The 13,788-nt window shown below is 45.2% G+C and overlaps 1 protein-coding gene across 1 annotated transcript in view; it reads right to left on the bottom strand.

Moving 5' to 3' along the window:
- Positions 1-5,184: 5,184 nt before the first annotated feature.
- LOC117554476 (calcium-dependent secretion activator 1-like) overlaps positions 5,185-13,788 on the bottom strand; it is a 57,521-nt gene continuing 48,917 nt past the window's right edge. Inside the window, exons 2-3 of the mRNA XM_034228927.1 lie at positions 12,439-12,552; positions 5,185-5,295 (exon numbers count right to left, since the gene is read on the bottom strand). Of these exons, the coding sequence (XP_034084818.1) occupies positions 5,185-5,295; positions 12,439-12,552 (225 nt within the window). The remainder of the gene's footprint in view (positions 5,296-12,438; positions 12,553-13,788) is intronic.

The following is a 13,788-nucleotide window of genomic DNA, read 5'->3' as shown; positions in this document are numbered from 1 at the left end:
TGTTAAATGTAGAAGAGACATGAAGAAGAGGGGACACATGTTGATGTAGAAGAGACATGAAGAGAGGGGACACATGTTGATGTTAGAAGAGACATGAAGAAGAGGGGGACACATGTTGATGTAGAAGAGACATTGAAGAAGAGGGGACCACAGTGTTGATGTAGAAGAGACATGGAGAAGAGGGGACACATGTTGATGTAGAAGAAGACTATGAAGAAGAGGGGGACACGTGTGATGTAGAGAGACATATTGAAGACATGAAGAAGAGGGGGACACATGTTGATGTAGAAGAGACATGAAGAAGAGGGGACACATGTTGATGTAGAAGAGACATGAAGAAGAGGGGACACATGGTTTGATGTAGAAGGAGACATGAAGAAGAGGGACACATGTTGATGTAGAAGAGACATGAAGAAGAGGGGACACATGTTGCATGTAGAAGAGACATGAAGAAGAGGGGACACATGTTGATGTAGAAGAGACATGAAGAAGAGGGGACACATGTTGATGTAAGAAGAGAAAGAAGAGACATTGACTAGAAGACGGGGGACACATGTTGATGTAGAAGAGACATGAAGAAGAGGGGAACACATGTTGATGTAGAAGAGACATGGAAGAAGAGGGGACACATGTTGATGTAGAAGAGACATGAAGAAGAGGGGACACATGTTGATGTAGAAGAGACATGAAGAAGAGTGGACACATGTTGATGGTAGAAGAGGACATGAAGAAGAGGGGACAACATGTTGATGTAAGAAGAAGGACATGAAGAAGGAGGGGACACCTGTTGATTGTATAGAAGAGACTATGAAGAAGAGGGGACACATGTTGATGTTAAGAAAGTACATGGAGAAGAGGGGACACCATGTTGGATGTAGAAGAGACATGAAGACAATGTGAGTAGAAAAGACCTGAAGAGAGGGACACATGTGATGTAGAAGGAGACATGAAGAAGAGGGACCACATGTTGATGTAGAAGAGACATGAAGAAGAGGCGGACACCATGTGATTGTAAGAAGAGACGTGACGAAGAGGGGAGACACATGTTGATGGATGAAGAAGAGGACATGAAGAAGCGGGGACACGTGTTTGATGTAAGAAGAGGACCTGAAGAAGAGGGGACCCATGTTGATGTAAGAAACAGACATGAAGAAGTGAGGGGACACATGTTGACTTGTAGAAGAGACATGAGAAAGAGGGGACACATGTTGATTGTAGAAAAGATGCAGAGAGAGGGGACACATGTTGATGTAGAAGAGAATCATGAAGAAGAGGGGACTACATGTTGATCGTCGAAAGACATGAAGAAGAGGGGACACATGTTGATGTAGAAGAGACATGAAGAAGAGGGGACACATGTTGATGTAGAAGAGACATGAAGAAGAGGGGACACTGTTGATGTAGAAGAGACATGAAGAAGAGGGGACATGTTGATCTAGAAGAGACATGAAGAAGAGGGGACACATGTTGATGTAGAAGAGACATGAAGAAGAGGGGACACTGTTGATGTAGAAGAGACATGAAGAAGAGGGGACATGTTGATGTAGAAGAGACATGAAGAAGAGGGGACACATGTTGATGTAGAAGAGACATGAAGAAGAGGGGACACATGTTGATGTAGAAGAGACATGAAGAAGAGGGGACACATGTTGATGTAGAGGGGACACATGTTGATGTAGAAGAGACATGAAGAAGAGGGGACACATGTTGATGTAGAAGAGACATGAAGAAGAGGGGACACATGTTGATGTAGAAGAGACATGAAGAAGAGGGACACATGATGATGAGAGGGGACACATGTTGATGTAGAAGAGACATGAAGAAGAGGGGACACATGTTGATGTAGAAGAGACATGAAGAAGAGGGGACACATGTTGATGTAGAAGAGACATGAAGAAGAGGGGACACATGTTGATGTAGAAGAGACATGAAGAAGAGGGGACACATGTTGATGTAGAAGAGACATGAAGAAGAGGGGACACATGTTGATGTAGAAGAGACATGAGGGGACACATTTGTAAGAGACGGAAGAAGAGGGGACACATGTTGATGTAGAAGAGACATGAAGAAGAGGGGACAACATGTTGTATGTAGAAGAGACATGAAGAAGAGGGGACACATGTGTGATGTAGAAGAGACATGAAGAAGAGGGGACAACAATGTTGAATGTAGAAGAGACATGAAGAAGATGGGACACATTTTGAATGCAGAAAGAGACATGAAGAAGAATGGGGACAACATGTTGATTGTAGAAGAGACATGAAGAAGAGGGGACACATGTTATGTATAAGGAGACCATGAAAGAAGAGGGGACACATGTTGATGCAGAAGAGACATGAAGAAGAGGGGACACATGTTGATGTAGAAGAGACATGGAGAAGAGGATTTTGCATAATAGGTGACCTTTCATTAAAGCTGGTCCCTCTGGCCTTATAGACCTACACACTCTTGCGCTCACTGGTGTGAAGGATGTCCACTTCAATAACCTTGTCTTGACCTTGGAACATGTTGCTAACAATATTAAAGTTTCCAGGCGTAACTTGGACTAGTGAACTTTGGTCACGCATTACGTGCATCGATCTTAAAACCGTTTACATGCGTGCACCAGACCGTGACGGTTGGCACGAACACATGATCTGTTGGAGCCCTACCCCCCCACCCCCCACAAAACGGGTGATGTGTTGAGTCAGGCTGTTACTTGTTAACTAAAGAAAGTGCCAATAAGGTCATAAGATTAGTGGGCAGGGTTCCTGATGCTTTACTCGTTGTATGCTTGGTGTTTGTGGTGACAGGTTCAGTAGTTCCACCTATTAAAGCACTAAGCCTTCACTATCATTTTGGACAAAAAAGAATCAAATCAGAACACAAGAGAAAGAATATTGGGCTTTCTTGCATCCTAAAACTAACTGAAATGATGTGGTACCCATATTTCACAAAGCCATTTGAGCCTGATCTCACGTGTTCCTGTTCTTCTGTCCTCCTTTTCTCATATCTCAGAGTTTTTGTTGGTTTTACCGCCTCTACCCACAGTCTGTTAGCAGTAGTCTGTTAGCAGCAGTCTGTTAGCAGCAGTCTGTTAGCAGCGGTCTGTTAGCAGCGGTCTGTTAGCAGCGGTCTGTTAGCATGTTAGCAGCGGTCTGTTAGCAGCGGTCTGTTAGCAGCGGTCTGTTAGCAGCAGTCTGTTAGCAGCAGTCTGTTAGCAGCAGTCTGTTAGCGGTCTGTTAGCAGCGGTCTGTTAGCAGCGGTCTGTTAGTAGCAGTCTGTTAGCAGCCGTCTGTTAGCAGCGGTCTGTTAGCAGCCGTCTGTTAGCAGCCGTCTGTTATCAGCGGTCTGTTAGCAGCAGTCTGTTAGCATCTGTTAGCAGCGGTCCGTTAGCAGCGGTCCGTTAGCAGCGGTCCGTTAGCAGCGGTCCGTTAGCAGCGGTCCGTTAGCAGCAGTCCGTTAGCAGCCGTCCGTTAGCAGCCGTCCGTTAGCAGCGGTCCGTTAGCAGCGGTCCGTTAGCAGCAGTCCGTTAGCAGCCGTCCGTTAGCAGCCGTCCGTTAGCAGCGGTCCGTTAGCAGCGGTCCGTTAGCAGCGGTCCGTTAGCAGCAGTCCGTTAGCAGCCGTCCGTTAGCAGCGGTCTGTTAGCAGCGGTCTGTTAGCAGTAGTCTGTTAGCAGTAGTCTGGCCGCACTCAGTTCATCCAACTCAAAACCTTCAAATCACAGCCACTTCCAGTCACGACCGGTGTTCCCCAGGGCTCTGTCCTGGGGCCTCTGCTTTTTATCATCTATTTACTTCCTCTTGGCAATATCTTCCGTAAACACAACATCCACTTTCATTGCTACGCGGATGACACCCAGCTCTACTTGTCCTCCAAACCAACCACCATCCTCCCCCCTCCCTCCCTGTCTGACTGCTTACAGGACATCAAATCCTGGTTTTCCTCTAACTTTCTCAAACTTAACGACAGTAAAACCGAGGTTCTCCTCATTGGCACAAAATCCACCCTAACCAAACCTGACAGTTTCTCAATTACTATAGAGAACTCTTCAGTCTCCCCCTCCCCTCAGGTTAAGAGTCTGGCTGTCATCCTCGACGGCACACTTTCATTCAAATCTCACATCAGTAATATCACTCGGTCTGCCTATTTTCATCTACGCAACATCAACCGCCTCCGCCCGTCCCTTAACCCTAAGACCACCGCCATTCTTGTTCACACCCTGGTCACTTCCCGCATCGACTACTGCAACTCCCTTCTCTTTGGTCTCCCTCTCAAATCCATCCACAGACTTCAACTGGTTCAGAACTCTGCCGCCCGCATCATCACCAGAACCCCCTCCATTAACCACATCACTGATCTTCAGCAACTTCACTGGCTCCCTCTCAAATCCTGTATCGTTTTTAAGATTCTGCTCCTCGCCTTTAAGGCCATCCATAACCTCTCTCCTCTGTGCCTCTCCGACCTCCTGCACATCTGCTTCCCTCAGCCTCACTGCACCCCCCTTCCGTTTAACCACCATGGGGTCTAGAGCCTTCAGCCGCTCTGCACCCCGCCTCTGGAACTCCCTCCCACCTGACATCCGCAACACTGACTCTCTCCCCATTTTCAAATCACGCCTCAAAACACATCTCTTCACACTCGCTTATCCACCCTGATCATTATCCATCACACATCCTCTGTTTTATTTATTTGATTTGTTGCATTGTCTTGTTTATGTTTCTTATGCTGGTGTTAGGTATTGTGTATCTTGTTTTTTATGTGTTTGTACGGCGACCTTGAGAGCCTTGAAAGGCGCCTATATAAAATAAATGAATTATTATTGTTAGCAGCCGTCTGTTAGCAGCCGCCTGTTAGCGGCCTGTTAGCGGCCTGTTAGCGGCCTGTTAGCGGCCTGTTAGCGGCCTGTTAGCGGCCTGTTAGCGGCCTGTTAGCGGCCTGTTAGCGGCCTGTTAGCGGCCTGTTAGCGGCCTGTTAGCGGCCTGTTAGCGGCCTGTTAGCGGCCTGTTAGTCTCAAGGCTTCAGCAGCTTGTTGTGAACACAGCTTTTGTGTTTCAGATCTGAACCCCTTCGCCTCTCAGAGTCAAAAACACCCAGGCTGGTGAAAAGACGCTCATGGAACTAATGTTGCACTGAAATGAATTGCACCCGTGATGAGGAGAATCAGTGTGAGGGCTGTGAAATCCTGTCGCCTCCCCAGCTGTCTCACTTCCTGTTGGGGTGCCAGTTCAGAGTGTCCTCCTCTGCTGATGATTCACCTCCATCTCCACACCCTCTCCTCCCTGTGTCGGCTAATGATGGTGCGCTGCCTTTTCCCTGCAGCTCATAACAGTGTGATGGAGGGTGATGAAACAGTATACCATGTACCATAAAACTAAATGTGTTTCCTATCCAGCTGGAGACCCACGATGCATGTCATCGCCCCCTCATTTACTAAATACTGAATCCTGGTTAAACAAATGGCCCAGAATATTTATTTTTTTACATTTCTGGTTTATTTCATATTTATATCTTTATCAGCTAATTCTAAACAAAGACCAAAACCAACCATGTGTTTGTCTGTGTTTTAAAACAATCTAACACCCTTAAAGGTAGGGTAGGAATGGAGAAACCAGCTCGTGTGCGCTAGAATTTGAAAATAAACAACCAAAAAAAAAATCTGCCTTTTGACCTTCAGACTTCCTTACAGAGCCCCTCCTCCAACACACACGGACGCACACATGACCAATGAGGGCACGAGATGGAGGGCTGACAGGCAGGTAGGCCATCCAGTTATTTTAGCCGGGCCGGCTCAGATGATTGGTCGTGCTTTTTACAGCACCACGGCTTTTTTTAAATGTATTCATTGCTATCGGGATGTTAAGAGCATTCCATGGAATATAACAAAGTGTTTCTGAAGTGAATTACCTACCCCACCTTTAAAAGACGCCTCTATTAAAGTATTCTTGGGCTGGATTGCATTACGTGACAGAAGTTGTAGTATCATGGTTTGGCCACTATGAAAATGTACTTCAATGCCCAGCGCACTTCCTGTGGACTTGAGTCGGTCTCGTTGATCTTTCTTTGAGTTGAGATGTTGTTTTTGTTGCTTTTTATGCGACATGAAGCAAATGGTCGCATATCCGGGCCCTTGCAGAAAGCCAAGTACAATGGCGCTCTATTGCACAGATAAACCAAGCTTTGATACACAAACAAAACCTCTTAGTAAATACATTCAATGATGGTTTGCATTTGTTGCTGATAAAAATATATTTCAACATATCAGAATTGTCAATATATTCAGCTAAATCTTAGCAACAATGCCATGAGTAGTTGCAATGGTATATCCAGAGTCATGCTGTTCTTGTTTTAACAACATATTCTGTTTGTATCTGCACTAAACTCGCTTTGTGTGCAATTTGTAAAACAAGTCAACTCTTTGTCTACCAGGAGTGATGCAGAGTTGTAGCGGGGCGAGAAGCAGAAATAGATCATCTGGTGTGTTTCTGAGTCTGACAGCCATCTTTCCTCATGTGCAACATCTTCCAGTAGTGTATATGATGAATGGAAAACACTGTGAATCCCTGGTGATGCTGTACACACATAATAATATATGATCAGGGTGGTGAGTGCAGGAACAACAGGGACATGTCCCAGGAGAGTGTTTTGTGTCTCGTGGGGACGATGATGTCCACTTAGGAGGACTTTGATCATCAGGCTGTCAGCGAGACAAACGCTGGGAGTTTCACTGATATCCTCTCGTCTCACACTTTACTGGCAATTAAGGAGACAAGGCTGCAAGTGGCCGATAACATCTCAAAGCAGATGATAGGCGCCTCAGCAGGAGGGGGGAGACAGAGATGAGGGGGGGATAGAGAAGAAATGGAATAAAAAGGAGTAAGGAAATTCTCTGCAATCTGTGCTCACAGCTGTCCTCCCCCAGCAGCGAGACGGAAGCTGGATGTGACGTGGGAGGATTTGTATCTGTGGAGGAGTGAGGGTACCAGTTTCTAAAATATACAAAAATAACCACAAGGAAAATAGAGGGATGCAGGAATTAGTCGAAACAACCCTGAAACAAGTCTTTTAGCATTTCCTGTTCTTGAAGTCAATGGTTTTTGGTTAGAAGCCTGAGATAAGTAGGTCACACAAGCTGAAGAGATTTAAGAGAGGCCCTGTTCTGCTTTCTGGGGTGTCCCCTTTCCCGTAGTTTGTTCTATAGGGTTTAGTGCAAGTAAATGGTCTGCAAGGCTAAAATCCCTGTTCCCTCCAGAGCAGTGCTTCTCAAAGTGTGGTCCGCGGACCACTGGTGGTCCGTGAGCGCCCCACTAGTGGTCCGTGAGTATATTGGTAACATTTCACATTTTAAATAAATAAATACATTTCAGTTTTCCGCACTCTCGCAGGAATATTTCCGCAATGGAGCGAGCTTAAGTTTCACTTTCGATTGCATGATATAGCCCAGCGCAACACCTTCATCACACATGTTGCCACTTGTTTGTACCGTTTTCAGGCGATTTGTAATTTAGGTGGTCCGCGAAACACTGCTCCAGAGGGAGTTTCTCTCCCAAACTAACTTGTTTACTTACGGAACAGAATCACTATGCAAAACTCACGCTTCTATTGGTGAGCACTCCAACACATTGTACGTGATAGGCTAAGAGGCGGGACATCTCTAAGCAGTTGACCAATTACAACACAGCCGGCCAGATAACCAATCAGAGCAGACTGGGCTCCAATGAGTTATGATGGACAACAAGAATCAAACGCAACCGCTGACTGTTGGAACTTCAATTCTCCTCAATGAGTAGTAAGGCTCAATAACCTTTTTTAACAATCATCTTTCGGAATTTGTGCTCATTCAGAGTTACGGCCCTCAACGCATGCTTCAACGCTTCTGCCCATTCACTTTGAATGGGTTGACGTCACGCTTTGCCGAACTGCATTGTGGTTCCGTCGCGTTGCTCGCTTCAAAAGTTGAGCAATGTTCAACTTTTGAAGTCAGCCAATCAAATCATATGACAGTACAAGCTCTGGACAATCAAACCTCGTGCTTGTGTGTCCGGGGCGGGAGATTCATGTGATTGGTGTTTGGTCGAGTTTCAGACACGCCCACCGGCAAGCTTCAACGCACGCCGCCGTGTGGACGCTGCGTTAGTGTGATGAGTGGCTGCGTATTCCCTTAGAACAAATAATGCAACAATGTTTTGTAATCATACAAAACACGTTACAACGAAAAAACAATCTGTATTTGCATCGGCCAAATTGTTATTCTAAACATTGGTATACTGTATATTATAATGGGAACAATTCAATCCCATTGCTTTTGCGGAGGGAACATTTGCGATGCTTACTGCTGCAGGGATGATCTGACCCCAAAAGAGTGCATGGAGGCGCGTTTCAGAAATCTCAGAGACTGAAGAGATGTGAACGGTCACAGGGAGCAGAGGTGATGGAAATTAAAAAGCTTCAGTTTGAGGAGAGAGAAAGAAAAACTCCCTCTCTGAGAGGAAACAGCTGGTGAGATCGATGTTCTCATCCGTTTCAGGTGATGCTCGCGATTACTTGAATGACTTTGTGCCATAAGAGCTTAAAGACCACTCTGTCTCAGAGGGGTGGAGCAGGACTGAACATGGGACCGCTTGCAAACACAGGAAGCCACGAAGAGAATCAGGAGTGTTGATGCATTAGTGTGGAGATGATTAAAGGGATATTCTGCTTTTAATACATTTTTAACACGGGACTAATTTTCACAGTTCAGAGAGATTTTGTGACCCAGAACCCAACGATTGACTTGCTGTGTATTGATATAAGTCCCCGACCAGACCTAAGTATGGAGTGTGGACTGCTACTTGGAGAGGACCCAGTTCACCTCCTGGGCCCTGCTTGAGCAAGGCACCGGACACCCCCCTTCCCCCCTCACTCCCATTGCTCCCCGGGCGCTGTACAATAGCTGCCCACGGCTCCTGGTACTAGACTCCTGGTACTAGGATGGGTTAAAAGTAGTGGTGCACGATAAATATCGGCCCGATAATTGTGGTGCACGATAATTATCGGTCCGATATTAGGAATTATGACGTCATCCCGATAAACCCGATAAAAGTATTAATAGCCCCGATAATATAAAATATATTTTTTGGGTAAAAAAAAAGAAAAAAATACTGCGGTGTGGGTGGATTGGGATGAGGGGCGCTTGTTTTTCACTCGGCTCCTCCCGTTTTGCCAGTACTGTGGTATTAGTGCAGGGGTGGGGAACCTCCGGCCCCCGGGCCGTGTACGGCCCGCGAGACCATTTGGTATGGCCCTCGAGGTAATTTATAAACACACGCAAACAAATTAAAGAAATCTAGACCGCAAAATAATTAAACAGGTGAGTGCCTGTTTTTCCTGTCAGGGTCCTTGAACACAACACAAGCCTAACGTGTCATCACGTGGTATATGTCTCGTCTGACAGGGGTGTAGTTCTGACGGAGAGCACCAGAACGCCGCTCCGCTCCGGCACTTCCAAAAATTGCAGCACCCATAAAGAGCCGGACACATGCTGCAGTTTCTGCGTGGCTGTGTCTTTAGCTGAAAGCCCAGTGGTCTGTTCATCTGTCACACTGATCATACAGTCAATAACTTTGTTGTTATTAGCATCTGGTTAGCTAGCTATGCTAACGAATATAAGAAGCTTTTTCTCCAACCAGTGAGGTGAAGGCACATCTTTATATGATCATTATAGTTATCAAAAAACAAGAGAATAAAGTAAACAGGTATAAAATTACAGTATGACAGTAAATGACAGTAAAAAAAAGTTGTTATTAATAAGCAAGAATACAGTTTGAAAGGAGAGTGATTGTAAAAAATCAAAAAGAAAATCTGCTTCCAGTTCTGTTTCATATGGGTGTTGAGAGATGTTTCCATAGATCTCCTCATGTTGCTCAAGTGCACCAGATTGATGCTTTTAACTTCAACATTTTAAAACAAATCTTCCCGGGGGAGCATGCCCCCGGACCCCCCTAGAGGAGGTTAGGTCCCCCCCCACTTAAATCATGTTCACATGGATAGGAAACTAAATACATTTGCACACATCTTGTATCCATATATTTCTGTTTGGCTGGTCATGCCACACCGTGCACGTGCATGCATGCATGCATGCATGCGTGAGTCATGGCCAGATATCTGGATTAAGAGGTTGCTTTTTCTTTGCACAGAATGAAAGAAAGGTGAAATGAGTGGGCTGTGATTTTAGTATTTTTAAGCAGAGGTCAATCATTTGTACGGCCCTCGGAGGATGTTGAAAAAATTGAAGTGGCCCTTGAGAGGAAAAAGGTTCCCCACCCCTGTATTACTGGTTTAGGAAGAGGGGAGTTTTTCACAAATCCAGCACTCCCTAACTGGAGCTGTGACGTAAATGGTGTGCGGCCGTGAAGCCAGGACAGTAAACAAACATGTCGTCGGTAGTATGGGACTATTTCAAAGTTTCAGAGTTAGATAGTTCGCTTGCTATTTGTATTAACAAATGCAGAAGTTCCATGAGGAGGGAAAAAGGCAACGAGCTATAATACTTCCAACCTGATTAGTCACCTGAAACATCGCCATCGCTACGATGGTGTGTTAAAAGCGTACGAAGGCGCCTGCGCTGCTAAACTAGCGGCGAATCCAAAGCCAGCTGCAAAGGCACCGGGGCTTTTACCTATCCACGAGGCTTTTGAAAAAGGCTTTGAAGAGTCAAAACTGTTCTTGGCTTTGTTTTGTTCATAGTAGTAATGCTCATGTCATTTGCTCACTACTAGTCTTTTTTTACCACCAGGTGTGCAAAAACTACAGGTACATTTAATATATATATATATTATATTATTATCGGTTATCGGTATCGGTCTTGAGAAGCAGGAAGTTATCGGTATCGGTTTCAAAAAACCGATATCGTGCATCCCTAGTTAAAAGCAGAGAACACATTTCACTGTGTGTGCTCTGCATGTGTGACCATTAAAGAGGGGTTCATCCCTCCAATTCTATATGACTGATTTTGGCTTATCACTAGTGTATCTGTGTCAGTGTGTGACTATAAGAAGAAGGTCATTGCAGTGGCTGCCAAAGATATGTTTTGAAAAGGAGACTTGCATGATCGGCAAAGGAAGGTTTGTAAATGAAGAATAAAGTTATAAAAAACCGTAAGCTGCCTTTCTGTACCTTTGCTTTTTTTTACTCAATATATTAGATCTAATATATTATTATTCTTAATGATATTTATACATTTGCATTGATGTTCACCGTTTAAAATGAACATTAGCTGCCTTTAGCTTAGCGGTGGTGACGTGAAGTCATGTGACCGTGCTGTAGTTCCTTTATAGCCCAACATTAGCCTCCTTTAGTTTAGCGGTGGTGACGTGAAGTCATGTGACCGTGCTGTAGTTCCTTTATAGCCCAACATTAGCCTCCTTTAGTTTAGCGGTGGTGACGTGAAGTCATGTGACCGTGCTGTAGTTCCTTTATAGCCCAACATTAGCCACCTTTAGCTTAGCGGTGGTGACGTGAAGTCATGTGACCGTGCTGTAGTTCCTTTATAGCCCAACATTAGCCACCTTTAGCTTAGCGGTGGTGACGTGAAGTCATGTGACCGTGCTGTAGTTCCTTTATAGCCCAACATTAGCCTCCTTTAGCTTAGCGGTGGTGACGTGAAGTCATGTGACCGTGCTGTAGTTCCTTTATAGCCCAACATTAGCCTCCTTTAGCTTAGCGGTGGTGACGTGAAGTCATGTGACCGTGCTGTAGTTCCTTTATAGCCCAACATTAGCCACCTTTAGCTTAGCGGTGGTGACGTGAAGTCATGTGACCGTGCTGTAGTTCCTTTATAGCCTAACTTTAGCCTCCTTTAGCTTAGCGGTGGTGACGTGAAGTCATGTGACCGTGCTGTAGTTCCTTTATAGCCCAACATTAGCCACCTTTAGCTTAGCGGTGGTGACGTGAAGTCATGTGACCGTGCTGTAGTTCCTTTATAGCCCAACATTAGCCTCCTTTAGCTTAGTGGTGGTGATGTGAAGTCATGTGACCGTGCTGTAGTTCCTTTATAGCCCAACATTATCCACCTTTAGCTTAGCGGTGGTGATGTGAAGTCATGTGACCGTGCTGTAGTTTCTTTATAGCCCAACATTAGCCACCTTTAGCTTAGCGGTGGTGATGTGAAGTCATGTGACCGTGCTGTAGTTCCTTTATAGCCCAACATTAGCCACCTTTAGCTTAGCGGTGGTGACGTGAAGTCATGTGACCGTGCTGTAGTTCCTTTATAGCCTAACGTGGAGATTATCCTGCCGAACAAAAAGTGTTAGAATCATAAACGTTTGTTGCCAGAGAGATTATTTTCAGCAATATTCTGAGATCCAATGGAGAAATCCCAATTGGCCTCCCAAGGAACCAGGGAGATGCCAACTTCAGGAACGGCCTACAAAGGCATGTCATCCCTGCACCGCTCTATAGAGTAGAGATAACATTTCCTACCTCATAGTAGCTCCTCACAGCGTTGCAGAAAGCTTCATCCGCAACAATCTGAGTTTCCCCGTTGAGGAAGGCCAGGAAACGCTCCTTCACCGCCTGCAGCTGCTGCTTGTTCACCTGAGAGAGGAGAGAGGGAGCATGGAGCAGGAAGAGAGGGGGAAAGGGGGAGAGGGGGAGAGGGGGAGAGGGGGAGAGGGGGAGAGGGGGAGAGGGGGAGAGGGGGAGAGGGTAATCAGTCAGAAACAGATGGAGAGGAAGAGCAGAGGATGGAGGAGACACAGGACAAAAGTACAAGATTAGAGTCATTGTTAAAGTCTGACATCGTCATTACAAGAGGAGAGAAAAGTCTCATTATCAAACAAATGTCTTTCATTAGGAAACAGAGTCGGCCAAGAACAACCGAGGGAAGAGGAATGTGTCTGTGTGAATGGAGAAACAGATCAGATACCATTTGAGACTGATGGTGATTCTTAAGGGACCATAACAAAGATTTAGCTCATTAACTACACACTACCAGACGATTGAAAGACATAAGGTCATTTTTTTAACTACATTTTAGGCCGCTAATGGTTTGAAAGGTTTAAATGAACGTTATTGTTGCATAAAGGGGTGCAGGGACTGTTTAGTGCTGATGGAAACGTTTCTTTGTGCTTATGACGGGTTACAACATGTGTAACCAGAGTTCCTTAATAGCATTGGGTCGTTATTATGATGTTAGGGCTTTATGCAGTATTTTATTTTACTGCTATCGCAATTTTGTATAGGATTTTTTATATGAGAGACCAATGTTTTAAATGATCATGATGTGGTTTTCTGCTTTAATGTTCAAAAAGCTCTTTATTGTTCTCATACTGCCTGAAACCAGAGCCCAGTCTGCTCTGATTGGTTAGCTGGCTGGCTCTGTTGTGATTGGTCAACCGCTTAGAGCTTTCTCTCTCCTTAGCCTATCAGGTACAATGTGTTGGAGAGCTAGCCAATAGAAGCGTGAGTGTTACATAGTGATGTCACTATGTTCTGCAAGTAAACAAAGGATTCCAATGGATGTGTTTCAGGCATCCATTGGAATCCGTAGAACAGGAAAGGGAACACCACAAGACCATAACGGGACCCCTTTTAGTACAGTAATTCATTAATACTTTACGACATTTCACCAGAGGTTGAAATACATTTGTTCCAACGATAACAACATTTTTCAGAGGAGCCGTTCTCCTCAGAGCAGTACAGTCGTGCTTGGAAAACAAAATCATTCCCATAAATGTCATCGGCCCTGGTTATTCTGCGCAGTGAACCTCAGCTGACACATTGTGCTCTATGAGGGTTTTAAGTTTGCATGAGCGACGGCATCACTGGAAG

The sequence above is a fragment of the Gymnodraco acuticeps genome, unplaced genomic scaffold (assembly GCF_902827175.1).
Source record: "Gymnodraco acuticeps unplaced genomic scaffold, fGymAcu1.1, whole genome shotgun sequence".
NCBI lineage: Eukaryota > Metazoa > Chordata > Actinopteri > Perciformes > Bathydraconidae > Gymnodraco > Gymnodraco acuticeps.
This window is presented reverse-complemented; position numbering and strand designations above follow the sequence as displayed.